The sequence below is a fragment of the Oncorhynchus mykiss genome, chromosome 18, assembly GCF_057628025.1.
Source record: "Oncorhynchus mykiss isolate SJ-2025 chromosome 18, ASM5762802v1, whole genome shotgun sequence".
Taxonomy (NCBI): Eukaryota; Metazoa; Chordata; class Actinopteri; order Salmoniformes; family Salmonidae; genus Oncorhynchus; species Oncorhynchus mykiss.
Window position 1 is genome coordinate 53,059,961 of NC_143039.1, and position 22,535 is coordinate 53,082,495.

At 41.9% G+C, this 22,535-nt stretch overlaps 1 protein-coding gene across 9 annotated transcripts in view; it reads left to right on the forward strand.

The window, feature by feature from the left end:
• The window catches only part of LOC110496359 (ras/Rap GTPase-activating protein SynGAP), a 71,689-nt gene extending 60,890 nt beyond the window's left edge, over positions 1–10,799 (forward strand). For 4 of the 9 annotated variants that reach the window (XR_016488539.1, XM_036952926.2, XM_036952927.2 and 1 more), the window contains exon 19: positions 5,830–10,799. Coding sequence is in view for 7 of the 9 variants with exons in the window: in XM_036952926.2 (XP_036808821.2) it covers positions 5,830–5,868 (39 nt within the window). In the remaining 2 variants the exon portion in view is untranslated. Of the gene's footprint in view, positions 1–4,819; positions 5,138–5,829 lie in introns of all 9 variants that reach the window. The other 5 variants (XR_016488540.1, XM_036952925.2, XM_090208783.1 and 2 more) reach the window with 2 other exon arrangements.
• Positions 10,800–22,535: the final 11,736 nt, after the last annotated feature.

The following is a 22,535-nucleotide window of genomic DNA, read 5'->3' on the forward strand; positions in this document are numbered from 1 at the left end:
GTCTGAGATATGCATTTTTCTTTGCAACTCTGCCTTTCTAAGTAAACCCAAACTTTTGAATGGTCGTGTCCTTAACCCCATAAAGGGCCTTGATAACTCATGGACCCAATCCAGTTTCTCAATATCAGTTTCCCTTGGAAAAACCCATGCCGAAACATCTACAATGGTGTTCACTTTACATTGATGAATTAGTTTACTTGACAACATACTATATATATATATATATATATATATATATATATATGTGCACCATGTCTGTTCCGTTGTATGTAAGCTGTTGAATGTCTGTCTAGGCACAATGTCCCTTACATTCTTACAGTTTTACCACAACTGACAAAAGGCAAAAGTTTCATATTGAGTCATGTCTAACTCAAAGTTGGTGTGAATGGCATCTACTGTATGATGGAGTAGACCGGATGTATTTATTTTTTATTTTACCTTTATTTCACCAGGTAGGCCAGTTGAGAACAAGTTCTCATTTACAACTGCGACCTGGCCAAGATAAAGCAAAGCAGTGCGACAAAAACAACAACACAGAGTAACACATAAACAAACGTACAGTCAATAACACAATAGAAAAATCTATGTACAGTGTGTGCAAATGTAGAAGAATAGGGAGGTAGGCAAAAAATAGGCCATTGAGGTGAAACAATTAGAATTTAGCATTAACACTGGAGTGATAGATGTGCAGATGATAATGTGCAAGTAGAGATACTGGGGTGCAAAAGAGCAAGAGGGTAAGTAATGATATGGGGAGGAGGTAGTTGGGTGTGCTATTTACAGATTGTCTATGTACGGGTACAGTGATCGGTAAGCTGCTCTGACAGCTGATGCTTAAAGTTAGAGAGGGAGATATAAGACTCCAGCTTCAGTGATTTTTGCAATTTGTTCCAGTCATTAGAAGCAGAGAACTGGAAGAAAAGGCGGCCAAAGGAAGTGTTGGCTTTGGGGATGACCAGTGAAATATACCTGCTGGAGCGTGTGCTACGGGTGGGGTGTTGCTATGATGACCAGTGAGCTGAGATAAGGCTGGGCTTTACCTAGCAAAGACTTAGACTTGACCTGGAGCCAGTGGGTTTGGCGACGAATATGTAGTGAGCACCAGCCAACGAGAGCCTACAGGTCTCAGTGGTGGGTAGTATATGGGGATTTGGTGACAAAATGTAGAGTGTTGGAGTCTATTTTGTAAATGACAAAGCAAAAGTCAAGGATGGGTAGGATAGTCAGTTTTACGAGGGTATGTTTGGCAGCATGAGTGAAGGAGGCTTTGTTGCGAAATAGGAAGCCGATTTTAGATTTAATTTAGGATTGGAGATACTTGATGTGAGTCTGGAAGGAGAGTTTACAGTCTAACCAGACACCTAGGTATTTGTTGTTGTCCACATATTCTAAGTCAGAACCGTCCAGAGTAGTGATGCTAGTCGGGCGGGAGGGTGCGGGCAGCAATAGGTTGAAGAGCATGGACTCAATCTAAGAAGTAGTTAGTGAACCAGGCGAGGCAGGCCTGCTCACTGAAGTGTTTTAGGGAGCGTTTGACAGTGATGAGGGATGGTCATTTGACCGTGGACCCATTGCGCACGCAGGCAATAAGGCAGTAATCGCTGAGATCCTGGTTGAAGACAGCAGAGGTGTATTTAGAGGGAAAGTTGGTCAGGAGGATATCTAAGAGGGTGCCATTGGGTACGGATTTAGGGTTGTATCTGTAGGTTCCTTTATAATTTGTGTGAGATTGAGGGCATTTAGCTTCTATTGCTGGAAGGCCGGGGTGTTAAGCATGTCCCAGTGCAGGTCACCTAACAGTACGAACTCTGAAGATGGATGGGGGGCGATCAATTCACATATGGTTTCCAGGGCACAGCTGGGGGCTGAGGGTAGTCTATAGCAAGTGGCAACGGTTGTTTCTGGAAAGGTGGATTTTTAAAAGTAGAAGCTCAAATTGTTTGGGCACCGACCTGGATAGTAAGACAGAACTCTGCAGTAGTTTGCAACTCCGCCCCTTTTGGCAGTTCTATCTTTTCGTAAAATGTTATGGTTAGGGAGGAACAGGATACAAGTATTGCTAAAGGCTATAAGAACTGGTCGTCTAGTGCATTTGGAACAGAGTAAAATGAGCAGATTTCTGGGCGCGAAAGAATAGATTCAAGGCATATAGTACAGACAATGGTTTGGTAGGATGTGAGTACAGTGGAGGTAAACCTAGGCATTGAGTGACAATGAGAGAGGTTTTGTCTCTAGAGGCACCATTTAAGCCTGGTGAAGTCACAGCTTGAGTGGGGGGTGGAGGCTCTACAGTGAAATAAGACAATAATCACTAACGAAAACAGCAATAGACAAGGCATGTGCAGCCGAGTGATCATAGGGTCCAGTGAGTAGCTGGGCGAGCTAGAGACACGGCGATTCAGACAGCTAGTAGGCGGGGGCTAGCAGATGGGCCTCAGGGGGACGTCGCAACTGGAGAGCCTGTTGAAACCCCCTCGAACTGCTATGTTGGCAGACCAGTCGTGATGGATTGGCGGGGCTCCGTGTCGGCAGCAAAGGGTCCAGGCCAATTGGCAAAATAGGTATTGGAGCCCAGGAATTGTCTGATGGATCTCTTTGGCTAGCCGGGAAATGGGCCTAGCTTGAGGCTAACTCCAGGCTAACTGGTGCTTGCTTCGGGACAGAGACGTTAGCCAGGAGTAGCCACTCGGATAGCTGCTAACTATCTGCGATGATCCGGTGTGCAGAGCTTGCGTTAGGAAAAGGTTCAGAGCTTGCGGTAGGAATCCGGAGATGTGGTAGAGAAAAAGCAGTCCGATATGCTCTTGGTTGATATCACTAGCTAGTAGCTAGTTAGCTGGCTAGCTCCTCATGGGGGTTCCGGTTCTAAAGTATAAAAAATAGTAGATCCATACCACATTGGGTGAGGCGGATAGTAGGAGAGTATGTTGAAATTGAGATTAAAAATATATACGAAGAAAACAATATATACACAAGACAAGACAGGACAAAGACGTCTGACTGCTACGCCATCTTGGTAGAAGGTTGAATGGTGTAGTAAATATTTGGGGTGTTGCTATGCATAGCAGTATATTCTACTGAGTCCTAGAGAATGGAGTTTTATCAACTGGACAACATTTAATTGGTTGAAGGCGATCCAATCACTGACCAATTTGTTTTGCAAAATTCCCTCATTACAGATGTAGGCACAAACAGTTTACCCCCTATATTTCTGAAAACAAAATGCCTTAAGTAGCTTACCATGGTACAACAGTATTAACTTATATTTAGTCATTTGAAATATTCGTACATTGTTTTAATTTTTCAAAAGCAAGAGGCTCAATGTGTGAATCAGAAAGAAGCTGGGGATTGCACTGATAGTAAACAGGAAAAAAGTAGAGTTTGGTAAAAAATATAAATAAAGAAAACATTTAAAAAAGGGGATTTAGAAATGAATCATACAATGACATTGATAAAACTCACAATATCTGCTATATTAAAGCTTCAAACAGCAATGGTTCTATGTAGCACTTTTTGTACTCAAACAACCCTTTTCTTTAAGAGGGTACTTCACTAGATTCTTTGCTTTCTTAATGATTGCAAAGAGGGTTTTCTTCTTGCTAGAGGGTTGTGGGTAATGTGAATTTCTGTTTTCATGTAGCATGATTTCACATACCGTGGTACCTGTGATTTTGGTTGTTGTTTTATTCAAACTGTGTTGCCTCTGTGTTTATGTTCATCAGTTCTTTTGGGGTGGTGGGGTGGCTACATTAGCATCTTTGTTTACTGATACATCTGTACGGGAAATTCTTTGTGTACTGATACGTCTTTACAGGAAATTATGTTTGTGTACTGATAAATCTTTACATGAAATTATTAATAAAACAAACGTTAAGGGCTATTTATTTTTGTAAGTCTTACAGAGTGCATGTCTAATGCTAGTTTTCCATGCATCTCTGTGTTGAGGATGAGTTTGTGGCATCTGCCAGATGCCTGAAACAGTGGTTTTGATTGATCAGGAGCATGAGTTTTTGATAATCCGAACAGAGGTTAAACATGAGACTTTTCTTTTATTATTTGAGAAAGGATAGGAGCAGAAGCAGGGGGACAGCATAAATGGAGTACAAATGTGTAGGGCTCATGATCGAACCAGGATCCAAAGGCGAGAGCATTACCCACTCAACCAGACTCCACGTGACATTTGTCCTAACTATATCTAGCTTTACTTGTTCATTGAGTGTATAAGGCCACAGTCTGCAGTGAATTAAGGCAGCCAACACTGTTAGGGTGTCACTGATATGAAGCCCATTGACAGCTACATTTTCTCAAATTTTAATGACAAACACTGACTTTTTTTTATCAATCCCATTACATGAAGGGAAAGGTTTCTACTGCCAGCTGAGGCTGTATTGCCTCAGACAAATGGTTGGACTACACCTGGTTTGTGTTTTTTTAAGGCATACAACAACAAAAAATGTTTTGCAACGCAAAATGAAAAATAGCTTTTCTTAGGTATATCAGTCTGTCTTCTTCAGTTGGGTTCCTAATGAACCCTAAACCGACCCCGTGCCCCCCCCCCCCCCCCCCCCCGTCTCTGTCCTGTGCTTTCTTGTGGGGTCTTTCTTTCTTTTCTTTCTTTCTTTTCTTTCATCTCTGTTGGAATTTATCATTCCTCTACTTTATAACCCATTTTTCTTCTCTCCCTCTTTGCAAAACTCCCCCCATCCCCCTCCTCTATCCCCTCCTGTGTGACGTTCTCTCCCCATGCGTTCTCTTCTGACTCCTTCCCACCCACCATTCCGCCTTTTCTCCCTCCCTCCCTCTATCTTGCTATCGATAGGAAGAGGACTCTTCCTCTCTGGGTTCGGCAGACCCCCATGGTCTCCCCGGAGGTGGGGGGGGGACAGCCACCGCCACTGCCAGGCCCGGGGTCTCCTTTTCAGGTGTCTCCTGTGCCAACTCCCCTTGGAAAGGAGCCCTCCCTCCCCTCCCACCTCCCCGCCTACACGTCAGCCACAATGGGGAACTCCATGGCAACCGAGCCTACCCCTCGACTACTACCATGGTTACGCCAGCCAGGAGCACGGCATCATGGACCTCGGCAACAGCAGCATCAAATCCGAGTTTAACCGGGGGGAGAGCAGTCTAATAACGAAATGTGATTACTGAAAGTGGAGAGACGAGTTTTCACTCCCAGAACAGCCTCTTGGCTATGTTTCTCCTTTTGGCCTTTTTTTCCCAAATAATAGTAGATTTACTTGATAGGGACAGATGTAATGACATTGACACATTGATTTACCAGATGGCAGATGCATTGCACCGTCTTGCTTTAGCTTGCGCTAATTTCCAGCATCAGTCACTACATGGGCTTTGAAATAATGAGAATTGGTTCTCAGTTAACAAACCTTGTTGAATAAAGGAATAATAATAAAATGACTTATTCGTTTTAAAGACTAAAGGAGCCATGCTCTGATGTTTGACGGCTGATCCAATGATGGTGGTTATGTCGTTTTTAATGGTCAAATGGGCTTCTATCAGTTTTGAGGTTGACAATTAGTAAATCATAGTTAATAACGTGTGGATTGGGAAGGCTTTTTGTACCTCTTTATTTGCCTCTTTTTTTATTTCCCTACTAGGGGTTTCATGCTGTGTGTGTGTGTGTGTGTGTGTGTGTGTGTGTGTGTGTGTGGAGAGACAAATGGAGAGGGTATTTTGTTTTATCATATAACTATTGCAGTGGTTGCTAAATGTTTAACTGTATTGCAGTCTAGAATAACTCAAAGATTCGTATTGTTATTTCATCCATTGCCCTTTCACCATCTTCTTCTTTCCCTCCCTCCCTTCCTGCAGCCAATCCAACCGTTTTACGGAGGACACCCTGGAACCTGACTGGCAGAGCTGATATGGGTCCCGGCATAATTCTATTGGCTGGCAAAACATAGAAGAGGTCTGCAGTACATGGCTGCTCCAGATCTGTTGACTTCCCACAACAAGCTGAACTTTTGGATAATTCAAGGGGGGGGTCTTCACATGCTAACACACACACACAAACACACACTCCTTCATGCATTTGCTCTTTCTCTCCCTCTCTCTGCAATACCACTGTAAGTTTTGACCCTGGTGACAATCAGCTCAATATGAGTGGTGATGTTTACATTGTCTGCGTGTTGCAGTGACCCATTCACGAGTGATGAAACATGGCAATATTGAACCTGTTGTTTCTGTTTAAATAGGTATGACAAAGCACAATACTGAGAAAGAGAGAGAAAGAGACTTTGGGGTATCCCAAGATTCCTCCCCCTACCTCAAATATTCACTTCACTTTATTAATTGCCCTGTGACAAACCTACTACACCGAGGCCTTCGCGAAAGCAGTAGGTTTTTTAACTGTTATGCTGAACGCGTAACCCGCGGCCAGAGGGTAGAATTCTTGAAAACAGAACCAGCACCCGGGGGCCTGTCGGAGAAACACGCTACTTACGCCCATGTTTTATTGAAAACAATGGCAGCATCGGATACTTTTACTGGGTAACGCGTCCAGTTATGCTGTCAAACACTATGGCTTCAATTTATGTTTTTTTTTATGTTCTTAGTGTTAAACTGAGTAGATTAATACTTAGTATTACAGACGGTGAATGAAATGAAAGCCTAATGCCAATACTGCCCCTGTTCTCAGACTATATATCTCTGTAATGCCGTGAACATATCTATCTCTCTGGCCAAATTGTTTCCTCCTTTTCCCTTGTACTGCTCTTCTCTATCTCCACCCGAGAGTAAACAAACTAAATATGCACAGCCCTATGTTTCAAAACAGAAGGACAAAAGGTTTCGATTTCTATGTCATCTGGATACAATTTAAACCTAAGGAGCTGGGACATATGGACATTGTTTTACATTTCCTACATATGTGTTTTAATTATATGAATTACTCACCTGGACATGTGTGGTGTTTGTTTCTTTAAATTGATATCCCAGTAAGGTTTCTTTACATTGTGGACAATTCCTCTGGACCACTTCGCTTTTGTATGTATGGGTTCTCTTTGAGATGGAAAAGAGATGGATTTGACCTGCTCTGCCTCCATCAAAGTCTGGGACACACTGCCCTCTTGTGACCATAGTATCAATCTGCACTCGATAGCAGAGGAAGGACGCTTCCTCAAGTGGTGCTCAGCTACAGAGCTCGTGTTTGGCTGGGGATCAGGGATGCTGCAATTGTCATGAGTGACCTGTTCCAGTTGAATTGACGCCACTCTTTCACCTTGGACTCGTGCAGATGCCTGGACTCCAACCTTCAGGTCGTACTCACCTCCCCTTATCATCACATAGGGGTGTGGCAGAACAATCATCAGATGGAATTACTTAATGTCTCAATTATTGAATGGGTATATCTGTTCCTTGCATATATATGTAGTACAAGTCAAAAGTTCGGACACACCTACTCATTCAAGTCTTTTTCTTTATTTTTTTACAAATGTATACATTGTAGAATAATAGTGAAGACAACAGAACTATGAAATAACACATATGGGATCATGTAATAACCAAAAATGTGTTAAACAAATCAAAATATATTGTATATTTGAGATTCTTCAAAGTAGACACCATTTTCCTTGATGACAGCTTTGAGCACTCTTGGCATTCTCTCAACCAGCTTCACCCGCAATGCTTTTCCAACAGTCTTGAAGGAGTTCCCACATATGCTGAGCACTTGTTGGCTGCTTTTTCTTCTCTCTGCGGTCCAACTCATCCCAAACCATCTTAATTGGGTTGAGGTCAGGGGATTGTGGAGGCCAGGTCATCTGATGCAGCACTCCATCACTCTCCTTCTTGGTCAAATAACCCTTACACAGCCTGGAGGTGTGTTGGGTCATTGTCCTGTTGAAAAACAAGTGATAGTTCCACTAAGCGCAAACCGTGTGGGATGGCGTATCGCTGCACAATGCTGTGGTAGCCATGGTAGTTAAGTGTGCCTTGAATTGTAAATAAATCACTGACAGTGTCACCAGCAAAGCAGCCCCACACCATTACCCCTCCTCCTCCATGCTTCTCAGTGGGAACCACACATGCGGAGATCATCCATTCAACTACTCTGCGTCTCACAAAGACACAGCATTTGGAACCTAAGATCTCAAATTTGAACTAATCAGACCAAAGGACAGATTTCCACTGGTCTAATGTCCATTGCTCGTGTTTCTTGGCCCAAGCAAGTCTCTTCATCTTATTGGTGTCCTTTTGTAGTGTTTTCTTTGCAGCAATTCGACAATGGAGGACAGATTCACGCAGTCTCCTCTGAACAGTTGATGTTGATGTGTCTGTTACTTGAACTCTGAAGCATTTTTGGGGGCTGCAATTTCTGGTAAGTCTAATGAGCTTATCCTCTGCAGCAGAGGTATCTCTGGGTCTTCCTTTCCTGTGGCGGTCCTCATGAGAGCCAGTTTCATCATAGCGCTTGATGTTTTTTGTGACTGCACTTGGTAGAACATGTCTTAAAGTATTGATGGACTGTCATTTATCTTTGCTTATTTGAGCTGTTCTTGCCATAATATGGACTTGGTCTTATACCAAATAGGGCTATCTTCTGTATACCACCCTACCTTGTCACAAGGCAAAGGGTGGCTACTTTGAAGAATCTCAATTATAACATATATTTTGATTTGCTTGACTTTTTTGGTTACAACATGATTCCATATTTGTTATTTCATAGTTTTGATGTTTTCCCTATTATTCTACAATGTAGAAAATAGTAAAAATAAAGAATGAGTAGGTGTGTCCAAATTTGACTGGTACTGTGTGTATATATATAGTTCAATATACAAGAAAAATATTCCATGTACACTGAGTATATAAAAAATTAGGAACACCTTCCTGATATTGAGTTGCCCCTCTGCTTTTTGCCTTCAGAACAGCATCAATACATCGGGGCACAGTGATGCTGCCCCATGTTGACTCAAATGCTTCCCACGGCTGTGTCAAATTGGCTGGATGTCCTTTGGGTGGTGGACCATTCTTGATACACACAGGAAACTGTTGAGCATGAAAACCCCAGCAGCGTTGCAGTTTTTGACACAAACCAGTGTGCGTACCTGGCATCTACTACCATTTCCCATTCAAAGGTGTTCAAATATTTGGTCACCCTCTGAATGGCACACATACACAATCCATGTCTCAATTGTCTCAAGGCTTAAAAGTCCTTATTTAACCTGTCTCCTCCCCATCATCTATACTGATTGAAGTGGATTTAACAAGTGACATCAATAAGGGGTCAGAGCTTTTACCTGGATTTACCTGGTCAGTCTATGTCATGGAAAGACCAGGTGTCCTTAACGTTTTGTACACTCAGTGTATATGGTTGGCTTGTACAGTATGTGTGAATATGCAGTGCGTGTGTGAAGAATTGTTCCCTAAGACAAAAAATCTATAAAAATACACCTCACAACGGCAGGGACGAGAGGGGGTACACAAGCATGGCTACACACAGGAGCAGATCCCATGTCTTCTCAATTTGAGTTGTGTATTGTCCTCTCTTGGTTCCCCCCACTCGAAGAAAAACAAAACATAAACATTTTCTTTTCCACCCATGCATATACACACCACCCTGTTCTGCACACGCATACGCAAAAAGAACAATTTCAATCCTCACACACACAAAAGAACACACTTTCACACAGACTCACATACCAACTCTAACAAAATGAATCCCACAGAGATTTCTGTAAATGGTTTTATCCTTCCCTTCTAGTCAAACTATGGAACTTTGACATTATTTTATGTGTTGGTAATTTCTGTATATAAATTGGGGCAGTGGATATTACAAATTCCTGCTTGAAACTATTTAATTCATTTTATCACTTTTCTTTTTAATATTTTATTTTCTCATAGTTCTATTAAGGTACATATATTTACATACAGATCTTTGTTGGTTTTATGAGTAGACCTTATGGTACGTTGATTTTGTAGTGTTTGAGATAGTTAAGGATTTAGATAGACTTAATATCATGCTTTTCATAGATACAGGTGCACTATATTTAAATGATATACTGTGCCTCTGTTCAAATATCAGATAAAAAACAAAACAATGCCACAACCCCATTTCTCTTTTCATCCACAAAAGCCTCAGATCAACATCTTCTCACGTCAATAACCGAGTGGCCAAAATACAAGTGAATAGCATAGAAATGTTTGCTGTAGCCTCAAGGAATGAATTGCCATATATTGATTTAGCCAATATAGGCATTTTTTCAAGTTTCAAATGTAAATCATTCTCAGCTGCTTTGCTATAACATTTCATGCATATTACTCATAGACACGAGTAGATTGTCATACAAATCAACTGAACCCTTAATCGATCATATTGAAACTACCTATTTATTCATAACATTGAGTGACGTGATATAATGCCTTTTCTCTTAGCCTTCCCTTTGATGCTACCCTTTTGATGGGGCCTTCCCTTAAAGTTAGCCAAGCCCCTTGACAAGCCATAACCTCTGAACACCCCACCCCCTCCTATTGTCAAACTTTTAATGGACATTAGGGAATGTCACAGACATTTGTATGCAGACATTATTTTGTGTGTATACTGTAGATCAATGAAAAACATATTTAACGAAATGTTATGGAGATTTCATATGAATGTTAGTCTCATGATGGTAATGGTTATTGTAATTAGTATGATGATTATTGTAATTATTATTGCTATTACAATGATTTTATTGATATTTACTTAATTATTCAACAGAAATTGCTTTTATGTGAATAAGGGTGAAGTTTATATTTCTGGAGATTTAAATAAGCAAACAAATGAATAAATAGATATATCCCTATCCTCCCACATGCATTGTGTGTTCTGTCAATTACGTTGCTGTATCTAATCTAACTATAGTCTTTTGCTTTTGCCATTGAGGGCTTCCACTATTTCAAATTATTCAACAGGGTGGGGATTCCTATTGGTTGGGAGTGATCAGCCAACAATCAGGGAATTGTCTTCAAATTGGGTTGATTATAATTTGGAAATGGCTTTAAGCTATATTACCGCCATCTAGTGACCATAACAAATGAATGATAAGATTTGTTCTGGACTGTTCGTAAATCACCAATATTAGCTTTACGTTTTATTCAAACACCAAATAAGAAAATTCACTACTTTAAAATGGAGATAGCCTCAATGGCACTGCCTGTCAGAGATACCATAATGGCACAGATACAAAGATGAGTCTTCTATCTCTATGGGAAACATATGTACATTTATGATTAGTGTGAACTATCCCTTTAAAAAAGGTCTGGAAGAGAATCCTGGGTATAATAAATTAATGGGGAATAATTGTTGCTGACACAAGCACACTAACTACCTTTTTTTTCACATTGTGAGCAATGAAAATTGTTTAACTGATATTTCAGCTATTGTTGTCACCTCTCCTTGTTCGGGCTGTGCTCGGCGGTCGATGTCACCGGCCTTCTAGCCATCATTGATGCATTTTTCATTTTCCATTGGTTTTGTCTTGTCTTCCCACACACCTGTTTTCAATCCCATTCATTACCTGTTGTGTATTTAACCCTCTGTTTCCTCTCATGTCTTTGTCAGAGATTGTTTTATGTCAAGTGTTGTTTTTGTTGTATAGGTGCGCGGCGGGTCGTCATACCCATGGTCATTTATGTGTTTAGTGTTTGGAGAATGTTAAGTGGACTTATATTAAAAGACTCCATTTACACTCTGTTTGACTCTCCTGCGCCTGACTTCCCTGCCACCTATACACACGACTCTGACAGAATCTCTGACCAAAAATATGAAGTCAGCAGGAGAAGACACTTCGCTCATGGAGATGGAGGAATGCGTCCAGGAACAAGCAGAAGAGATTGACTGTCTGAGCACCGCCATGGATCGCATTGTCCAGAATATGGACCGCTGGGAGAGACAGGGAGTTTCTCCAGCGCCTCCACCACCACAACTGGGATTTCCCTTGAACGTTTTTCCCCCTCCTGAACCTAATAAGATCCATTTATCCCTACCCACGGGATACAACGGAGATACTGCCGGCTGCCAGGGTTTTCTTCTTAAACTGAACTTGTATCTGGCCACGGTCTCCCCAGTACCATCGGACCGTGAGAAGAGTTGCGCCCTTGTCTCATGCCTCACCGGGAAAGCCCTGGAGTGGGCCAGCACTGTGTGTAGAGAGGAGGATACGGCGTTGGACCATTTTGAGGAGTTCACCCGCCATTTCAGGACAGTATTCGACCATCCACCCGAAGGCAGAGCGGCGGGTGAGCGCCTCTATCATCTGAGGCAGGAGACGAGGAGTGCACAGGAGTTTGCTCTGGAGTTTAGGACCCTGGCTGCCAGCGCTGGATGGAGCGACAGGGCCCTGATCGACCATTACCGTTGTAGTCTACGCGAGGACGTCCATCGGGAGCTGGCCTGGACATGTCCATCAGGCTAGACAACATGCTGGCTAAATAAATAAAAATAAATACAATCACAGTGAAATATAGTTACCCGCTACCTCTAAATACGGTTGAGTCAATGCACGCTTCTTCAAAAAATTGGAAATCAGGAGCGCTTACAACCTGGTGCATATCCGGGAGGGGGACGAGTGGAAGACGGCATTTAGTACCACCTCAGGGCACTATGAGTACCTCGTCATGCTGTACGGGTTGATGAATGCTCCATCAGTCCTTTGTAGACGAGATTTTCCGGGATCTGCACTGGCAGGGTGTAGTGGTTTTTATCGACAACATTCTGATATACTCCGCTACACGCGCCGAGCATGTGTCCCTGGTGCGCAGGGTGCTTGGTCGACTGTTGGAGCATAACCTATACGTCAAGGCTGAGAAATGCCTGTTCTTCCAACAGTCCATCTCCTTCTTAGAGTACCGCATTTCCACTTCAGGGGTGGAGATGGAGAGTGACCGCATTACAGTCGTACGTAATTGGCCAACTCCCACCACGGTAAAGGAGGTGCAGTGGTTTCTAGGGTTGGCCAACTACTACCGGGGGTTTATCTGGGGCTTTGGTCAGGTAGCGGCTCCCATTACCTCACTGCTGAAGGGGTGTACGGTACGTTTGCAGTGGTCAGCTGAGGCGGACAGGGCTTTTGGTCAGCTGAGGGCTCTATTTACCTCGGCACCCGTGCTGGCTCATCCGGATCCCTCTTTGGCGTTCATAGTGGAGGTAGACGCGTCCGAGGCTGGAATAGGAGCCGTGCTCTCTCAATGCTCAGGTACGCCACCAAAACACCGCCCCTGTGCCTTCTTTTCGAAGAAGCTCAGCCCGGTGGAGCGAAACTATGACATGGGGGACCGGGAGTTGTTGGCTGTCGTCAAGGCTTTGAAGGCGTGGAGACATTGGCTTGATGGGGGCTAAACACCCTTTCCTCATCTGGAAGAACCACCGCAATCTGGAGTACATCCAGGTGGCGAGGAGACTGAACACTCGCCAGGCAAGGTGGGCCATGTTCTTTACCCGTTTTGTTTTCACCCTGTCCTACAGACCAGGTTCCCAGAACGCGAAGGCAGCCGCACTGTCCGGATGTATGACACAGAGGATTAGTCCATTGATCCCACTCCCATACTCCCGGCCTCTTGCCTGGTGGCACCGGTAGTGTGGGAGCTGAACGCGGACATCGAGAGGGCGTTACGTACAAAGACCACTCCCCCCAGTGTCCAGCTGGGTGTCTATACGTTACGTTGGCTGTACGCGACCATTTGATCTATTGGGCCCACACGTCACCCTCCTCTGGTCAACCGGGCATCGGTTGGACAGTGCGCTGTCTTAGTGGGAAGTACTGGTGGTCCACCTTGGATAAGAACGTGAGGGTTTCTGTTTCCTCCTGCTCGGTGTGCGCCCAGTGCAAGGCCCCTAGGCACCTGCCCAGAGGAAAGTTACAACCCTTACCTGTTCCACAACGGCCGTGGTCGCACCTGTTGGTGGACTTCCTGATGGATCTGCCTCCCTCACAGGGTAACACCACGATCCTGGTCGTTGTGGATCGGTTTTCTAAGTCCTGCCGTCTCCTCCCTTTGCCCGGTCTCCCTACGGCCCTACAGACTGCGGATAACCTGTTCACACACGTCTTCCGGCACTACGGGGTGCCTGAGGACATACTATCTGATCAAGGTCCCCAGTTCACGTCACCCCGAGAGTAACGGGCAGTAAACCAGGATGTGGGTAGGTTTCTGCAGTCTTATTGCCAGGACCGGCTGGGGGAGTGGGCGGCGTTCATACACTGGGCCCAGAACTCGCTCCTCCACTCCTCTATCAACCTCTCCCTTTCCAGTGCGTGCTGGGGTTCCAGCCGGTTCTGGCGCCGTGGCATCATAGCCAGATCGAGGCTCCTGCGGTGGACGACTGGTTTAGGCGCTCGGAGGAGATGTGGGACGCCGCTCATGTGCACCTTCAGCGGGCCGTGAGGCGTCAGAAAGCCAGCGCAGACCGCCACCGCAGTGAGGCACTGGCGCACTGCTGGAGCTGCGCGCCAAGGGGGGGGGGGCATTACTGTCACGATTTCTGCCGGAGTCGGTCCCTTTCCTTGTTCGAGCGGCGTTCGGCGTCACCGGAAAATGATCACCGATCCACTTTAAATTTTCCATTCGTTTTTTACACACCTGGTTTCAATTCCGCCATTACATGTTCATTATTTAACCCTTCGGTTTCCCCCATGTTTGTGTGCGTGTTTGTTTTATTGTAAGGCTGTATCTGACGGCTGGTTTATTGTTACCGGGTTTTGTTATTACGCCCGTTTATTTCATGGTACCGGTAAATACTTTGTCCACGCATCTCAGCTCTCCTGCGCCTGACTCCATTCACCAGTTACCCACAGCCTTGACAGGAATGAGCCATTTGGAAGCTGGGGATGATTAGGTGGCCATGATAGTATGAAGGCCAGATTGGAAATTTTACCAGGACACCCCTACTCTTATGATAAGTGCCATGGGATCTTTAGTGACCACAGAGAGGTACAACACCTGTTTAACGTCCCATCTGAAAGACAACGTCCTCTAGCAGTCTCTCCAGGCTAGGAGGGCGCGCTAGTGTAGGGAAGCCTGTAGTGCGTCTTCATCCCACAGAGATTGTAGGCTATTGTAGGCTAATAAAGAAGAAGCCTTTTGAACATAGACTTGGCACTCCGGTACCACTTGCCGTGCTGTAGACGAGAGAACAGTCTATGACTAGGGTGGCTGGAGTCTTTGACAATGTTTAGGGCCTTCCTCTGACACTGCCTGCTATAGAGATCCTGGATGACAGGAACTTGGCCCCAGTGATGTACTACCCTCTGTAGTGGCTTGAGGTCGTAGGCCGAGCAGTTCCCATACCAGGCAGTGATGCAAACAGTCAGGTTGCTCTCGATGGTGCAGCTGTATACATTTTTTGAGGATCTGAGGGGGAATAGGCTTTGTCGTGCCCTCTTCACGACCGTCTTGGTGTGTTTGGACCATGATAGTTTGTTGGTGATGTGGACACCAACGAACTTGAAGCTCTCAACCTGCTCCACTACAGCCCATTTGATGAAAATGAGGGGGTGCTCAGTCCTCCTTTTCCTGTAGTCCACAATCATCTCATGGATGCTAAGGGAAGCCAAACTTCCTGCCAAAAATGTACCCTCACCACCCCTAAAAAAACATCCATCTGTATTTCATAAATGTCCTACAATTCGCAAGAGGCTGACTGTATCTCACTGGAGAAAGCATCTGAGCGACCTAAACAGTGGCCCTCTGTCTCAGCATGTGAAGCGAATCTATCTGATGCAGTCTGGTCAGAAAGAGTATGACATTGTTGCCGCACATAGCATTGAGTGCAAGGAAAGCCAGCGAGCAATTGGCCTCCCTTGATAAAAAATAAATAAAAGGCGCTAAACTGAGTCAGCTCAGCTGTGAATAGTCCTGGCATACCAACAAAAAAAAAGTGTAAAGGGAATATCGTTGTGTTGTTGTTGTCAGGTGGGTAGCTAGCTAATAGCGTCCCTTTCCTAAATTAGCCATGCATGGAAATAGGGATTTGGAATTGTGGTTTTACCTAATTCTCAGTATTGGCCAATGATTATAACTGCAATTCTGACCCAGTCATAAATTCATACATTGTGCCCCCTAGCCTGAGAGGATGGAGCATTCGGAAAGTATTCAGACATCTGGTCTTTTTCCTAATTTGATAAAAGAAATGTTTTCCTCATCACTCTACACACAATACACCATAATGACAAAGTGAAAACAAGTTTTTAGACATTTTTGAAAATGTATTACGAATAAAAACAGAAATAACCTTATTTACATATGTATTCAGACCCTTTGCTATGAGACTCGAAATTGAGTTCAGGTGTATCCTGTTTCCATTGATTATCCTTAAGATGTTTCTAGAACTTGAATGGAGTCCACCTGTGGTAAATTCAATTGATTGGACATGATTTGGAAAGGCACACATCTGTCTATATAAGGTCCCACGGTTAGTGCATGTCAGAGCAAAAACCAAGCCATGAGGTCAAAGGAATTGTCCTTAGAAGTCTGTGACAGGTTTGTGTAGAGGCACAGACATCTGGAAGGGTACCAAAACATGTCTGCAGCATTGAAAGTCCCCAAGAACACAGTGGCCTCCATCAAGCTGGCCGCCCAGCCAAACTGAGCAATTGGGGGAGAACGGCCTTGGTCAGGAAGGTGACCAAGAACCCAATGTTCAATTTGACAGAGCTCAAGAGTTTCTATGTGGAGATGGGAGAAACTTCCAGAAGGACCACAATCTCTGCCCACTCCGCCAATCAGGCCTTTATGGTAGAGTGGCCAGATGGAAACCACTCCTCAGTAAAAGGAGTTCTTACTGGTTGGTAGGTGATCAAATACTTATGTCATGCAATAAAATGCAAATTAATTACTTAAAAATCATACAATGTGATTTTCTAGATTTTTGTTTTAGATTCCGTCTCTCACAGTTGAAGTGTACCTATGATAAAAATTACAGACCTCTACATGCTTTGTAAGTAGGAAAACCTGGAAAATCGGCAGTGTATTAAATACTTGTTCTCCCCACTGTATGCCTTGACACGTGACATATATATATATATATATATATATATATATATATATATATATATATATATATATATATATATATATATATATATATATATATATATATATATATATATATATATACATATATATATATATACATATTCATGGTGTCAAGGCATATGAACTAACAGGTTAAAGAGCAAGCAACACAATTATCACAACACATAGGATGTCATATGGCATTTGTTCTGTATTGGCTTCCCCGTTGATTTTACACACGCACAGCTACTGTATTTTAAATACTTTATCGTAGGGACATGAAGGCTATGCCTACATTCAAAGGAAGATTGTGACTGTTTCTTCTACATGACAGGAATCTGATATCTGGTCAAGTCTGTAGGGTCAACACACGTAACGTGTTCATAAGGTAGGCCTAATCGACTGGTAAACATGCAGAGAAAATGTTTGTTTTGTTCTGCTACTTAAAGACAGGGAGAGATGGCTTAAAGGTCCAATGCAGCTGTTTTTATCTCATTATCAAATCATTTCTGGATAACATTTCATTTCCTAAATTGTATTGTTTTAAATTAAAACATTACAAAATAAACTGAAATAGCTGCTTAGCAAAGAGCAATTTCTCAAACAATAATTTTGCTACTGTAGGACTGTCTGGGAGTGGTTTGGGTGGGGAGGGGGAAAATAAAGATTTTATTTTATTGGCAAAGAGATTTGAAACTCTTTTTCTTATTGGTCTATTAACAAATTTACCGCATGTTGATGTCACCACAGAAGGCCAAAACTCCCTCCCAACAAAGAGTCTGAAATGATTTCAGTTGGTCTTTTCAAACAGCTCTTACACTAGGAGGGCATTATAATCATTTTCACAATATTATTACAAACTCAATGTGTGGAAATATGTATAAAACATAGGAACTGGGCACTGGGCCTTTAATGCAGAGAGATAATAGGTGTTTAGTCCCTCTGTATCACCCTGCCTTTTCCACAGCTAATCTAATCAACTCATTCATTGCTGATGACCTTTCCAATATCAACAGTGGACTCTGCAATAAAGAGCCCATTCTTGAAAAATCTAATTTAGAGAACATCATTACCAATTTGAAAAAAATTGATGAAAACAGATAACCTAGTGCCTATTTATAACGTGTCATATACCTTGATCAATATCGATATCTAAGTACACATAGCTTTATGAGTAGCCTACATAGCCTAATTTAACCTCCCCACTGGGCATACAACGAATGGTTGAATCAACGTTGTTTCCATGTCACATCAATGATGTTGAATCAACTTGGAAAAGAAGTTGAATTGACTTCCCTACCCAGTGGGCTATGGCTTGATTATTTCTCAAAACTGTAGGCCTATACGAAATATAGAAGAAAACTGGCAGTTAGTTTGTAGGCTATATGTATAATATTTAAAGCAATTAATATGCTAATCTCCTCCAGACATAGCTCAAAAAGTATTGGAACAGAGATATTTTTCTTGTCATTTTGGCTCTGTAGTCCAATACTTTGGATTTTAAATGATACAATGACTATGAGGTTAAAGTGCAGACTGTTTGCCTTCATTTGAGGGTATTTTCATCCATATCGGGTGAACTGTTGAGAAATTACAGCACAATTTGTTAGATGCATTTGTGTTTGTTTTGCTTGCATTTCAGATTATTTTGTGTCCATTAGAAATTAATGGTAAATAATGTATTGTGTCATTTTAGTCACTTTTATTGTAAATAAGAATAGAATATGTTTCTAAACACTTCTAAATGAATGTGGATGCTACCATGATTAAGGATCATCCTGAATGAATCGTGAATTATGATGATCCTATGTCTAAAGGAGATCTTTTTTTTTAAATGGTAGAGTACAGAGAAAAATAAATAAATAAATGTCACTGTCCAAATACTTTTGTAGCTCACTGTAGACCTCGCCTTGATTTGAAAAATTGCTTTTCACTGCAACTGGGCAACATGCATGAATTAAAAGGTAGACCACTTATTTAGTGTAAATCCGATATTGTTGGAGGCAATTCTGGCTACATGTTCTGGCAAAACTTTTTTTTCGTTTAAGATTCTCTAGGCCACTATCCCATCACACCTTTCATTTCCCCAAACATATCCCGTTCATTTGAACTGTGTAAAGCTATGACTTCGTTGATATCGTGGAACTTTTGATAAGGGTATGTTTTCATTTTATTTGGCTCTTGGTTAAATTTAAGAACGACAATTTGTCGCCTTAATTCCAGTCCATTTATTAATACGTGTAGTTGATATATTAAACGCGCAACGTTAGTGGATTCCAGGCAAATTGCATCGGGTTATATAACCCTTTCGATGAGTAATGCATTCACTTCTCAAACGTCATTCACGTAGGTTATTTGTAGTTTACAAAACGAGCGTCCCCACCAGTGAACTGTGAAGTGTTTCGTACCAGCGGGACAGTGTGAATTTAGGAACTGCAACGGGGAGGGACAGATGTAAGGTTGCAGTCCAGTCTGCATTATGTTCATCTGTTCATAACTGTTCCACTGCTACATTCATACGCTGCTGAGGCAGGTGGTCTTTTCGGATAGTGCTGTGCGTGGTCTCCACAAGCGGACCTGTGGAACATTAGCATCGGAGCAACTGAAGCCCACTGAACTGATTACCGTCCATTCAAGTCAGGTGAGAGCTCATCTGTAATGTTAGGCAGACTTTTACATTCACGTCCGATATGTATTTACTGTCTTTGTTAGTTGGATAACTTTCCATTGCACATAGATCAAATTAATTTGTATGACAAGCGCACTTGTCTGTTTCAATTCTGAAAAGGGATACGTGTCTCCCGAATCACCTAGGCTACTTGATTTTGTTAAATTGCTCGTTTGACCATAAACCATCTTGTCTAATATTAGCTGTCTCGTTTGAATAACTAAAGCAGGCGGCAGGTAGCCTAGCCGTTATGCGGTTGGCCCAGGAACAGAAAGGTGGCTGGTTCGTTATTCCCGAGGCGATGTGCGCTTAAGCAAGGCACTTAACACTCATTTGCTCAATGGGCGCTGTGCTACTATGGCTGAACCAGTCAAACAACTGCACCTATGTGACAATAAAACATATGTTTTTCCAATTATATTTTGTTGATAACACTTCAGAGAATATGATATGATTTGAAAGAATATCTGAATAAATAAGATGTATTTTATCCATCTAAAACATGCATAGCCTAATCTTCTTAGATCTTTTCTGTTTGCTGAAATGTAATTAATTGTATTTCGCCTACAGAACAAGTAGGCTATACTAAGTTTGCAATGTTTCAGCCTCAGGGTACTTATTTCTGTCCATTGATACAAACTATAAAACTTGAATATTATAGTCTAGATAAGCATAGTTAATTTTGAATGATTGCGCATCATTCTCAATATTAAATTATAACGTTACCCAATTGTCCTTGTCATTGTGTTATAATGGATGGTGTTTAAAAACATGAATTTGTATCTACAACGTACATTGTGTAATTAGTTAATACATTCCCTTACTGCATGATGTTTCCATATGGCCCATACTATCACATCGTTGCTACTCCTTCCTACACCATTCATGATTATGATAAAAACGTGTACATTTCTCCTTAAATGAAAGATTGGCAATCGTTACAAGGGTTAGTTAAGAATGGTTAGTCTTCATTTTAAGCAAGTTTTCATAAATCAATTTCATAATAAAGTGAGAAAAAAATTATAATGAGACCATATGGCAACGCTGTGTGATAATGGTAGTAAACCTCCGAAATCAGTACAGTGCCTTCAGAAAGTATTCACACCTCTTGACTTTTTCCACATTTTGTTGTGTTACAGCCTGAATTAAAAATGTAATAAATGTAGATGTTTTTATCACTGGCCTACAATATCCCATAATGTCAAAGTGGAATGGTCTTTTTTTTTTTAATTATACATATATTGAGTCAATGTATTCAACCCCTTTGTTATGGCAAGCCTAAATATGTTCAGGAGTAAAAATGTGCTTAACAAGTCACATGAAGTCACATGGACTCACTTTGCATGCAATAACAGTGTTAACATTATTTTTGAATGACTACCTCATCTCTGTACCCAACACATACAATTACTTGCAAGGTCCCTCAGTCGAGCAGTGAATTTCATTGAATTTTATTGATTTTTACATCCCTTTTTGAGCATGCTGAAATTATTCATTACACTTTGTATGGTGTATCAATACACTCAGTCACTACAAAGATATAGGTGTCGTTCCTAACTCAGTTTTCAGAGAAAGGAAACTGCTCAGGGATTTCACCATGAGGCCAATGGTGACTTTAAAACAGTAACAGAGTTTAATGGCTGTGATAGGAGAAAACTGAGGACGGATCAACAACATTGTAGTTACTCCACAATACTGACCTAATTGACAGAGTGAAAAGTAGTAAGCCTTTACAGAATAGAAATATTCCAAAACAAGCATCCTGTTTGCGACAAGGCACTAAATTATTACTGCAAAGCAATTCACTTTTTGTACTGAATACAAAGTGTTATGTTTGGGGGGAATCCAATACAACACATTACTGAGTACCAGTTTCCATATTTGCAAGCATAGGGGTGGCTGCATCATGTTATCGGTATGCTTGTAATCATTAAGGACTGGGAGATGAATTCACCTTTCAGCATGGCAATAACCTAAATCACAAGGCCAGATTTTATTTTATTTTTATTTCACCTTTATTTAACCAGGTAGGCTAGTTGAGAACAAGTTCTCATTTGCAACTGCGACCTAGCCAAGATAAAGCATAGCAATTCAACACATACAACAACACAGAGTTACACATGGAATAAACAAAACATACAGTCAATAATACAGTAGAACAAAAGAAAACAAAAAGTCTATATACAGTGAGTGCAAACATCTACACTGGAGTTGCTTACCAAGAAGACAATGAATGTACCTGAGTGGCCGAGTTACAGTTTTGATTTAAATAGACTTGAAATCTATGGCAAGACCTGAAAATGGTTGTCTAGCAATGATCAACAACCAATTTGACAGAGCTTGTGGAGTTATGGGAAAATGTTGCACAATCTCGGTGTGGAAAGCTCTTAGAGACTTACCCCAAAATATTAATTTACATTTTAGCAGACACTCTTATCCAGAGTGACTTACACTAGTGAGTGCATACATTTTCAGACTGGTCCCACATGTGAATCAAACCCACAACCCTGGTGTTGCAAGCACCATGCTCTACCAACTGACCTACATGGGACCTCACAGCTGTAATCACTGTCAAAGGTGCTTCAACAAAGTATTGACTCGGGTGTGAATACTTATGTAAATGAGATATTTCTGAATTTGAAAACCATTTTTAAAAACCTGTTTTTGCTTTGTCATTATGGGGGACTGTGTGTACATTAATGAGGATAAACATGTATTTAATCAATTTTACAATAAGTCTAATGTAGTAAAATGTGGGAAAAGTCAAGGGGTCTGAATACTTTTAGAATTTTGAAGAATACCAATTATAAATACCTTAAGAGCTTAGTTCAACTATAACCCATCATAACCTAAAATATAA